The 12,640-nt window shown below is 29.1% G+C and overlaps 1 protein-coding gene across 1 annotated transcript; it reads right to left on the reverse strand.

Moving 5' to 3' along the window:
- Nucleotides 1–309: 309 nt before the first annotated feature.
- On the reverse strand, nucleotides 310–12,347 carry LOC106689415 (venom carboxylesterase-6). Its single transcript, XM_014434364.3, has 10 exons — nucleotides 12,028–12,347; nucleotides 11,800–11,943; nucleotides 11,565–11,721; nucleotides 9,519–9,704; nucleotides 9,246–9,430; nucleotides 7,633–7,795; nucleotides 4,584–4,762; nucleotides 3,413–3,557; nucleotides 807–939; nucleotides 310–722 (listed from the first exon to the last, which is right to left on the reverse strand). Exons 1-10 carry the CDS (start codon nucleotides 12,220–12,222, stop codon nucleotides 539–541), a joined length of 1,671 nt encoding a protein of 556 aa, XP_014289850.1. The 5' UTR covers nucleotides 12,223–12,347; the 3' UTR covers nucleotides 310–538.
- Between the last annotated feature and the right edge of the window lie 293 nt (nucleotides 12,348–12,640).

The following is a 12,640-nucleotide window of genomic DNA, read 5'->3' on the forward strand; positions in this document are numbered from 1 at the left end:
TTGAAAAACAAGTTAAATTTCATAGCCAACAACCTGAAAATTGATCTAAATGCCACAATCAAAGTTACTATTAATGATAATGGGATTTAGGTCACTTTAATTTTTGATCATTGCATTTAGGTTGCTTTTCTAGTCTCAATCAATTTTTTTTTTAGCCCATAATTGATGTCCCATCTTCAATTATAATTCATGTTAAACTGCAATTGAAGAGTGGAAATACCAAAGGCTCTTGGGTTAAAATATGTGTTTAAAGAACAGGGTTAATATAACATTTAAAAAATTACAATATAAAAATATTTAATAAAGCATCCATATAATTTTTTTTTAGTCAATATAGTCATGACTAATGAAATAACAATATAAAAATCACCTCACAAAAATCTTCAAAATATATAACAACATAAGTAGTTGACTTTCTAATTTATCAATAATAAAAATAAATTTATTAATTTTTATTTTTTACCGTGTAAACCTTTTCTAAACATTTTAATCTCATAATACTTTGTCATCAGTCTATTATGTTATCAACGATCATATATTATAATTCAGTATGACTTATAATAGGTGATTCACCATTTTCATTAAAACCGAGTGAATCCCAGAAATTTTCTTCTCCTAATTCATCAACTAACGATAACTGCAAGTCCTCAGGCCCCTTAATCTCTGTATAGACAATCTTCGGTAACTCCTGCTGTATAGGTGGCCAGTTTTCTCCTAGAGACCTAATAATTGAAGAAAATGCATGAATAATACATTCAAAGTAAATTATAATACAATACAACAACTGGATTGAAGTTTTACCATACCCATTTGCAGCAAACGAAGCCCAAACATCCAACATAAGTTTTGAAACTTGTAGATCTTCTTCAGTTTTTATCACATTTTTAGCTCCACCTAGATACCCCAAAATGTAGTAAAGGTCATCACCATGGCAAACACCTGGTAAACATAATTAATGATTAGTCTTTTAAGAACATTTAGAAACTTCATAATGGTTGTTTTTTAAAAAAACGTTGTAATATCATAATATTATTCAGTTGACACATGTTTGCTATCAGTGAATAATGACCCATGAATCAGAACCGAAACTCTCCAATCACAACGGTCAAAAAAATAGTCTTAGCTCTAAATTAATAGAAAGAGACTCATTTACATTAATATAATAAGGCCTATTAAGACTTATGGAGTTGAGCTTTACGGCTATACTAAAATGATCGAATTCATCTTTTATCCAATCCTTACAACCCAAAATCCTTTGTAAAATCCTCAATGCTCGTTACTTTGACACAAATAAAATCATACATTGTGATCTTAATGTTCCATATCTTGCCGATATGACAAGAACCATACATAATATATATAACCATACTTCCTAACCACCTAAACCCACTTGTTTCTAAACTTTCTTTCTCTTCAATTCCGAAAAATTCACTCAGGCATCTGAAAAGAAAATGGTCTCGAGATCTTCTAATCAAGAAATGTTATTGTTGTTTTATCAGTGAGTGAATTATCCACAAGTTTGTATCATGCTGTTGTACTGTAATTCATATCACATTTACTAGTAGTATTTTTTAGTTAATACAGTTGTAAATTTCCATAAATCAATAGATAAAAATTACCATAATTTAAAAATAAGGTAATTTAAATATACCATTAGTACACTGTCTATTTACCGATTGTCTTTTATTGTACAAATGGGGTGTAATGTAATACAGTTTAAAAGTGAACTTGAATTGGCTGCAAAGCAGTTTTCAACACAATATATATATATTTTTATATGTCGAAGGAGTAAAAATTAAGACATAAGAAGCCGCTCTGCGATGTGAAACAGGATCACTCATTCAAAATTTTTCATTGTGACTACTGTCGTAGGTTTATTAGGAGTACATAAGGCAGTGCAGTCTACAATTTTAGGCTAGGTAGAGATGGTGAATATTTGTATTACGTTAACAAATTTGAATTTAGGATTGGGTGACATTGCTTAGATGAAACAAGGCTGCTTGTTAAATATTAATATTTAGCATACAGAACTTTAAGAAAATGCATCTTAAAACATTCTTTTTTTTTTTACCATATCAATGGAACTAAAGCAGGATCACGAATGTAATAATTCCTAATTTTGAAAAAAACAGAATTGAAGTTTCCTTTGGTTTTCAAAATCTACTACATAATCTTTGTAGAAAATTTTTCATTCCATTCAAATGCTTTTAGTACAATGCTTAGAGGATGCTATGAAACAAACTGCATACACCACATGATGAAATTATAATCATAAGTTAATGACATTCGACTGTGAGTTAGATAGGAGAGTTGCAGCGGCTAATCGGTACTACTTCTCATTTCAAAGGCTTCTTCATAGTGGCAAATTGTCAAAGCAAACCAAAATAAGAATCTAAAAGACACTCCACAATGGTCTGGTACCCACATATGGCTATGAGTTGGCCACATATGGCTATGAGTTGAATGTTGGGCCTCTAAAGAGATTCCTGGTCAAATTTGAAAGGAAGATTCTATGATATGATATTTAGAGGTGTCCAAAAAAAGTCACAAATTTAGAGAAGGATAAAAAGATACATAAATGAGGAGGAAAAAGTTGGGGATGTTGTCAGTGAAGAATACAAATACGTAGAAACTTATATATTAGTGCCAATGTTTTGGCTGCTAGAATTTCATTTCTTCATGAGGGCTAAGAACAAAAATAAAGATAACAGCCATAATGCATAAAAGGAATTACAGGATTGTTAGAATATAACTTTTCATAACTAAAATAATTTTCATAACTTTAACTTTAAATAATTTTTTTTTTTACATACATTTACTAACTAGATTTTCTCATACATATTCATATTTCTTTACTCCTTTTAGCTTCTATAAATTTATATTTTATTTTTTTAATACAGTAATTTTATTTACATATTTAATTAATTTTATATATACATTTTCTTTCCCACTTTTTTCATAACTTTAATTTTAAATAATTCGCATTTTGTACATATATTTACTTAATAGGTTTTCGTATGTATATTATTTTCCTATTCTTTCCTCTTTTATAACTTTAATATTACTTATTCTCATATAACCCTTCAAGGGCATACCCATGATCAAAACTGGGGGGGGGGGGGCAAACGATTCGGTCTAAGAAAGGTTTGATTTTGTTCTGTGCAAGCATAAATATGCATGGATTTGGCACTCCACTGGCATACAAAGATGCAGCATCCATCTCGAATATTTCCACACCAATCCTAGTTTCCAAATATGGTCCTGAATGATTTGTTAAGCTGAATCAAGACTTTCTGCAATCTCTGAAGTTGTCAAAAAAGGATTTTGCTTTAACATGATTTTGACAGAACTTTTCCGGTAGACTTAATAGTTAATATATTTTAATATTTGAATAAAATCAAACTTTACATACCCAAATTTTCCTTAGTATGAATATCTGCTAGTGAAAATTGACCTCTATAAGAAAATTTGTACATGTAGACAGGCGACGAATAAAGTGAGGCAGTTAATTTAGCAACTTTACTAATGCTTGACAGAAAGACACGGTCATTGACTAACTGTAAAAAATAATAACCAATTAAAGGAATGATAAATTAAATTTTTTAAAAATATTAAATGATGAAAAACCAAGATCAGACTTGAGAAAAAATTAGTAATAGTATCTCTAAATGAAAGCAATATTGGTCTTAACAAGTTTCCCAATTTATTTTAAAGCTTTAAACGTCAGCAGTTACGTTGCAATTTTGATATATTTTCATAATTAAAGCGAGGAGTTTTTACAAAAATACAATAATATCATCATTTCATAAAGTTTTTAATCAATGTTTTGAAGCTCTTCCTTCATCTTCAGGATATACAATCTTAAATAATTTTAGCATCTTATACATTTTTTTATCTAGTCAGCAGTTAGTTATATTGTTATTTTGATATATTTTCATAATAAATAGCAAGGAGTTTTTACAAAAATACAATAATATCTTCATTTCATAAAGTTTTTAATCAATGTTTTGAGGCTCTTCCTCCATCTTCAGGATATACAATCTTAAATAATTTTAGCATCTTATACATTTTTTTATCTAGTCAGCAGTTAGTTATGTTGTTATTTTGATATATTTTCATAATAAATAACAAGAACGTTTTCAAAAAATACGTAATATATTAAGAAAAACATTCCAGTGTGAAAAAAAAATTTTTTTTTTAGTTATCCAGCGTCTGTTTGCTTTTTTTCAGTCAATTCTTTTTTTTCATGGCAACCCTCGATATTGTCTCTAAAAAGAGTTACTGGGTTTATTTTTTGTTATTATAGCAGAGGTGCATGGTAGCATAGTAAGTAAGGTACAGTGCTCTTAACTTCCAGGCCTGGATTTGACAAATAATTATTTTAGAAATGGATTGAATAAGGATATTGATAGACCCTCCAGGGGTACACCCAGCCTCTATAAAATGGGCACCTTTCATTGTGGGAAAAACATCTTATTTAATTTTTGAACTGAACCAAAGACTCTATTTGTAGTGAGTGATACAGGTTTATTTGAATTTCTTTTATATATACCATAATATAAGTATATATATTACAGTCATACCTTGACTAGATTTCTCTTGCCTTCAGCACTGTTTTCTATTTTATAATAATCTTTAATCTTTTGAACAATCTGTGGCCTAGATTCAACAGGTACAGACTGATTGAAATCCAAATAATACGGTAAGGTATCTTCCCAACCCTTCAAAAATTGTTCAAACATGCGATCATCGATTATCAATCCTAGAACACAATAATAAAATTAAAATGGAAATAGATAATAAGAAATGTTAAAATGTATATAAATAGTTATTATTAAAATGATAATTTAGTTAAATAATAATAAGTTAATGGTACGCTTCCTAGGTCCACTCAACTCCAAAACAAGTGTACAATATTAATCTAGGGATAAATTATGCACTATGTCTCTCAAATAAGGTTAGAAATTAAGCATCTCAAAAAGATAAAATAATATGCACCTTATAATTACTGTTATTGGGATTCCCGTTAGTACTGCTTATAACAAAAATATTGTCCATACTATTAAGAAAGTAGTTGCTGCCAAATTACTACTTATTTATAGATTATCTGGTAAATGAACAAGTTCTCAAATAACCATAGGTTTTTACATCTTAGAAAAAGTTTTATTTTTTATTTACAGATTTGCACGAATACTATTATAAATTTTATCAATTAAAATATTATGTAATGAAGTTTTTAAAAATAATACAAAAATTTTATTTACAATAATTTTGAGCTCTTCAAACTGAGTTCAATTTAGCCTTGTATAAATGGATAATGAAACAAAAATTCAAAAGATACATAAATCAAACATACCATAAATTTAAATATGGTTAAAAATATCAATTTTTTTAAGATATAAATACAATTTTTTTTTATACTATTTTTTAAGATTTCTTCTGTGTATTCCCAGTTCTCTCATCTAGTACCACAGGCAGGACACTTGGTCAGGAAGTACAATACTGCTAAAGGTACCGCACAAGTTATACATTTTGGAGGTGTTAGGTGTAGGTGAGAGGTCTCATCATAAGGTATAAAATGAGTTTGCCTATACGGAAAGGAGATCGCACATCATTTTCTCTAACTCCTTCTTCCCTTCTCACCATGGCAATCGCCTATCGGGAACAAAATTTTTTTACTAACCAAGGTCGGCAAGATAAAGTTGACCCAAGAAACTATTTCTTGGGAGAATACATTGGTTGCTAAAATTCTGTTATTAATAGCTCTTTTTGCTATGACATCAGCAAGTTCATTTCCTTTAATGTCGCAGTGACCAAGTAACCAAAAAGAAAATTGAATCTTACATCCAGCACAATCCAATTTTGAAATTGCATGAGTGTTTTGATTACGAGTGGATTCAGAGAAAAATTGTTTTTCATATCGGTGAGAGCTGATCCTGAATCTGTATAATGCAGGTCTGTTTGGACCCTATTTTCAATTTTTCTACTGCACCACTCATTGCTAACATTTCAATGTATTGTGAAGGAGACCATGACAGAAGTGAATACAGCTGTACCTTATCTGAGATAATGGCAGCACCTACTCCATCCTGCATTTTAGATCCGTCCGTATAGATGTAGTTCCATTCAGAATTTTTTAGTTGGAAATCTGTTAATTCTGCTGATCCAAATTTTGATCCCTTGTTGCATTTGATTTTAAGAATCTTAAGAATTGGCAGTGGGCAGGGTTCTGAATACAATTGGTGTAGTTGCCAAGAGGTCGGTAAAGTTTTCAGGTCCAAATCTACAATATGCATTGTGCATTTTTTGGAGAATGATAGCTTAATTTGGGGATTTACTAGGGTTTATTGTAGTTAAATAGAAAGATCTGTTCAAAGGGTGAGTTGGCTGAGAATAACTTTTATTTAAGTTGAAAGGAATATGGTCCAACTTTTATTTAATATGGTAGATCTAAAATTTGCCTTTTACTTGAATGCTCCTTTGGCTACTCAAAGCACTGTATTCTGGATCGTACTGTGCATCAGCATCAGAGTGCCATTTTAATAGCGGATCCGTAAACTGTACTCATAGTCTAACTTGCTCAGAACAAGCATTTCATATAATTGGATTATACTTGTTTTATCAGACCCCTGCATGATTACTAACACTTTAAAGATATTTAATGCTTGTATATAATTGGATCTAAGATGTTAAATGTAAGGTACCCATGAAAGGGAGTGGTCTATAATAGCATCAAGATATTTAATTTATGTTGCACAAGGTGCATCCTCCCCATTAATTTTGATATTGTAGATGGATACTATAAAGCCATATACACTAAGCCAGTAGTAATTTTTTAGCAAGTTTTTATAATATATCATGGATTAACAAAGTATGTTTGCTCTTTACACAAACCACAATATCATCAGCATAAAGTAGAATGTGGGCTGGAGATCGTATCATGTAGCAACTCCATTTATTGTAAGGCTAAATAGAACTGGACCAAATACATATTTAAGGGGAAAAAAGTAATATTGAAAAATAAAACATGTTTCCATCAACCTTATAAAATGATGTTAAAAAGTGCTACCTAGGAAAACAAAATCACCATAAAATTCACATAATTTTGATCATTCTATCAATCTGTTTCATAACTAGAGGCTTGGAGTAGATAAAACTTAATAACATATAACTCAAATACTTATTATTTCTAATTATGCAATTCATGAATTGAGAGTTCAAATTACATTTATGTCTTTTTAGAACAAGGTTTAAAACTGCAAATTAATACTTTTATGTGTTATTTTAAGATATAAATTTAAAACACAGCCAAAAATGGAATGAATCAACTATCCCGAAATACAGTCATAAATGAGAAATACTAAATTCAATCCTTCAGTCTAGTAATGTAGAAAACACTTCGGATGATTTTTTGTTTGATTTAAAGATGTACCAAATTGTGAACACTGATTGTAAATAAAAGAAAAAAAAATTGTTTAATTTTATTAAAATGGAGCAGTTTAAAAAATTTGATTGTAAATATGAAATTACCAATTAATTCACCTAATAAAGCCACAACTAACATTTTTTTTATATAAAACAAAATTTTCTTAACAATAAACATGATAATTTTCAAAAATAAAATAAAAATACCTGCGGTACCAATCAATCCTTCATCCGCAACAAATGAAAATAGTATTGGTATATCAGCAGCACCTTTATTCTTGATTATATTAATAGGTGGTTCAGAAATAAAAGCATTTGGACTCGGCGGCTCAATAACCGGCCCGACAGCAAGAGCAGGACTACCATCTCGCTTCACAATAAAAAATAACAAAATAAAACTAAATATTACACAATAAGTAACTATGGAGCACTCCATCACCAAATAAATCTCTATCAATGTTATTCAGATTTATCTTGAAAAGAAAAAATTAACAAATTTATATACCTATAAATATAGTTTCATAAGGAGGTTCTTGTATAATGTTGGAATTATTTAAATTCATCTATGATTCCTAATTTTTAAAAAAGTTTTTATTTTAAATATTTATAGCATTTTTTTCATCTTTTGCGTCAGTATAACTATAAAAAATTTTTTTAAACTACTGGTCCATATGACATGGTCCCTCATCAGCTACATATATTTTTTTCATTCTAATTAAATTTTTCCAGAATAATATTAACAATTTTATTGAATTCTACTAAAAGTTGAATAAACTAAGAAAGATACTACTTTTAGATATTACTAAGCAAAATATTATTTATATCTATAAATTTTAATATAAGAAGATGGTCAGGGTTGCGGTCAAAAAAAGAATAAATAGTTTATAGCTATTTTAATGTCTAACATTTCGCCACACTTTGTAGGGCTAAAAAGATACAAAAAAAAAAACTAAGAATATTACAACAATAAGATACAATAAGGTAATTTAAGCTAGGTTAAATATTATGTAAAAATAAAGTGATAAGAAATTACATATAAATAAAAGGAAGGAAGACATAAAATAGTATTAGTATAAAATAAACTTGAATAAACAATGATAAGAATAAAAAAATAAGTAACAATGGTAAGAATAAAAATTTCAAAAAATCCGTAAAACATACAGTTAAAAAATTACAGGAGACGTACATAAAACAAAAACAATACGGAAAAAAAAAAAAAAAGTAGAGGTTAAATAAACGTCTTGAAAGAATAAATATAAATAAAAATAATAATAATGATATTAAATGATAATGTTTTTGCTCATTTATTATCATTAATAAATATTAATGAATAGTAGTAATATTCTTAGTTGTTTTTTCTGTATCTTTTTAGCCCTAATGAAGCCCTGCAAAGTGGGGGAAAACATCGGACATTAAAATAGTTATAAACTATTTGTTTTTATTTTTTTACCGTAATCCTGACCGTCTTCTGATATTTAACTTTTACGGTAAACTATATATACATATATATAAATTTTAATTTATTTTCTATGAAATAATTTTTTTTTAATTAAGTTTGCAAACAATAGTTTATTAAAAATGTATTAAATGGACATTAAAATGTATAATAGAAATATGGTAATTTATTGTGTTTAAATTTCATTAAAATTGTTTAAACTCAAAAGTTTTTATTAATTTTAAACTACATATTAACCAATCCCTGGAGACACAATCAAAATAATTTTTAAAATCTCAATTAAATATACAGTTATTATGATAATTAAATATAAAGTAATGATGATTACTTTAACTAAAATTTGATATTGATTAACAACAAATACCTGTAACAACGGTGATAATGATACAATGTGGCTAGCCGGTCTGTTCCTAAGACAATTCACCATTGAAAGAGAATCATTTGTAGGACAGCCAAGATCATTAGCAACAATCTTAGCCTTTTCATTTGATTCTTGTTTTACCTTCAAAACTGGACCGCTACTCATGACAATAGCGCTTTTGAATAATCCTAAAATTTATTTGTAAAAAGAAATTATATAAATCGATTCTTCAAGAATCAATTAATTTTGATAACATTATTTAGAAATACAATTTACCTTTGCTAAGTGGAGATAATAGGTGCAAATGACAACTACTGCCTCCAGAAGAGTGGCCTCCAAGAGTCACACTTTTTGGATTACCTCCAAAAAATGCTATGTTTTGCTGAATCCATTTCAGAGCTAATGATTGATCTTTCAGGCCATTATTTCCAGGTACAATGTCATCTTCAGTACTCAGGAACCCTACAAACATGTTTAAAAAAATATTAACTCAAATTAAGAAAATTACTAAGAACTGGAAAAATAAAAAGAGCTCCATTGTTCATGTTTTAGTATTTTTGGTGTAATTTCCTCAAAATATAACTTCTAACCATCATAATACATATATACTGGAGCAGAATTTATCTATTTTAGAATTAATAGTTGTCATATCCGAACTTACTACAGTGGTATAAGATGGAATAAAATAAATAAACCTTAAAATGTAATCCTAAAAATGTTTGCTCATCACTACTACATTAGAGTTCAATGGGGGGTTCAGGAGAATCTGAAGATACAGCCATTACTCAAGAACCAATCAATTACATAAGCCTGTTGTCCTAAAAGGGTAATTAATATGGCTCATCACTTCAAGGCAAAACAAATGACAGCTACATTCCAAGCTTCTAATTAGGTCCAATAAAAATAGAAGTACTGCAACAATTAGACAAGGTATCACTAAGGAAGATTCTAGCGATCGATATACATGGAGGAAATATTAGGTTCAAATGACAACTACTGTCTCCAGAAGAGTGGCCTCCAAGTTACACTTTTTGGACTACTAATAAAAAAATCCAATGTTTTGCAGAATCCATTTCAGAGCTAATGACTGATCTTTAACTATAAACCAAACAATCACATGTTTAAAATAAAGCTTGCAGAATCAACTTTATGTAGATTTTGTCACATGGAGGATGAAGCAGTATATCGCATCTGTTGATCTGAGAAATTCATGAAGCTGAGGTTCATTGTGTTAGAAACAAATGACTCAAACTTTAATAGCTAATCAATCAAACAAGCCTCTGTGATTCATTGAATCTGAAGGGGAGTACAGTGAAAAACATTAATAAATGATACTTTTTTATTTGTCTGCCCAAATTTCAGGCCTTCTGCAGGGCTAAGTACAAACAAGGTGGGCTCTCTGTAGCTCATGAAGTAACAATAGTCTGATAAGTATGAGTTAATATATTTCATAAAACATGATTTAATTGAGATATGATATAATATATTACATCTAACTCAAGAGTTAACCCTTTTGAATTATTTAACTTTATGGTACATTTAATTATATCTACTTTTTTTCTCTTTGAATATCCTGAAATACTTTTACTAAACAAATGTTCACTATCACATGTATATAACAATCATCTTACATTATAATAATATAAACATTTTAGTATTTTAAGGTATATGATATCTCCTATTTATCAATAAAATTCCTAAAAGTTGTACTACAAACTCTTATAAAAAAATTAAGAAAACAATTGAAAAATTTAAACTTTAAATCATTAAAGACTTATTCCTACTTTATTTAAATTATTTAATTGTATGTAATTGGAGGAAGTTGGTCTGGGTCATAGTCAGAAAGGGTACTCAAAATAGCAGAAAAACTATTAATTAGACGCCAAAATGAGTCAAAAGTCTTAGGTTTAGGTTTACTTTAAACAATTAGAAATATTACCCGACCAGGAAAATTAGCAGTACAATTAACTGCAACCATAATTGCTGGCCATCTATTAATAAGAATATTAGGAAACAAATCAACTGATGTTAATAATATAATTCTACCAGCAATGATCATTATTTAAATAATACTAATAACATGACCATACGTTCAGTCTCAAATAAAGAGAATAAAAGAAATGCGAATCAGATGCTTCAAATGAACAATTTGATGCATAAGAATTTATACTTATTAATTATTGTTGAAAGATTTTAGGATTGTTCTGAAACAATGTTCGAATTATGCTAGGTAAAATAGAAAAAATAAAATAATAGAGGATAGTGTAAACTATTATATAATACCACAAATATTGATTATTTTGAAGATAACTAAAAACTTACCAAGTATCCCAACCCTATAATTAATTGTAACTAAGACTATGTCCTTATCAAGGAGGATAGAAGGGTCATGTAATTTTGAATTCCCTTCCATATAAGCTCCTCCATGAATAAAAGCAATAACATCAAGTAATTTAGGCTCAGCTGAATCCACAGGCAACTAAACAAATATTTAGTGAGTTAATATTATACTAATCTAACGGTTCATTAAGCAATACACACATCAAGCGAATCTTACCTGGGGAGTGTACACATTGACATATAGGCAATCTTCAGATCCTTTAACAGCATTAGTACTGCTAAGGACATCAATCTGAAGGCAAGGTGGTGGTTCTCTGGTAGCATTCAAGACACCATACCATAGCCCATAGGCAACAGGTGCCTATATATGATACGTAATGGTTATATAAGGATAATAGATAATGTAAATTTATGGGAACAAATACAATTATAAAAGGGAATATACCTTGAAACGATGTTTTCCTGCAGGTGGTTTAGCATAAGGAATTCCTTCAAAACTGGCGATTTGGCGATTGTTAATTGTTTTAGTATACAATCCTTTTACAGTGCCTTGAACAGTCCTCACTTCTGGCTGATTGGAGCAATGACAAACACTTATTAAAAAAGAAATAAAAACACAAAGCCAGTTTGAAATCAACATTTTCAGGAATCATACAAGCTTGTCTCTAAAGTAACTCAAGAACTGTCCTTTTTGAACTCCCGTATCAGATAAAGGACAACAACTGATAAGGAAATAACTGGATGTTTTGTTTAGGTGTTATGCACTAGGTTACAGATTTCACCGGTTACCCGGTACCGGGGCGAGATACCGGCTTATCAAGTTACCGGTTAATTACTTTGTTAAAAACATAAGAAGTTACTGGGTAATAATAAGTTGGTTAATTTGTATTATTAAGGCTACTTTAATGTAGTTTATAAAGTTTAACTTCATAGGAGTAGTAGTTTTAATGTTATTAGTTAAAATAAATTCACATAATGTTGATTTGTAGTTATTCCGACAAAGGTTTTGGTTATTGAAAAACTGTATACATATATATTAGAAACCATTCGACGTCCAG

Source organism: Halyomorpha halys, unplaced genomic scaffold, assembly GCF_000696795.3.
Source record: "Halyomorpha halys isolate HHAL.00 unplaced genomic scaffold, Hhal_1.1 Scaffold1355.1, whole genome shotgun sequence".
Classification (NCBI taxonomy): domain Eukaryota; kingdom Metazoa; phylum Arthropoda; class Insecta; order Hemiptera; family Pentatomidae; genus Halyomorpha; species Halyomorpha halys.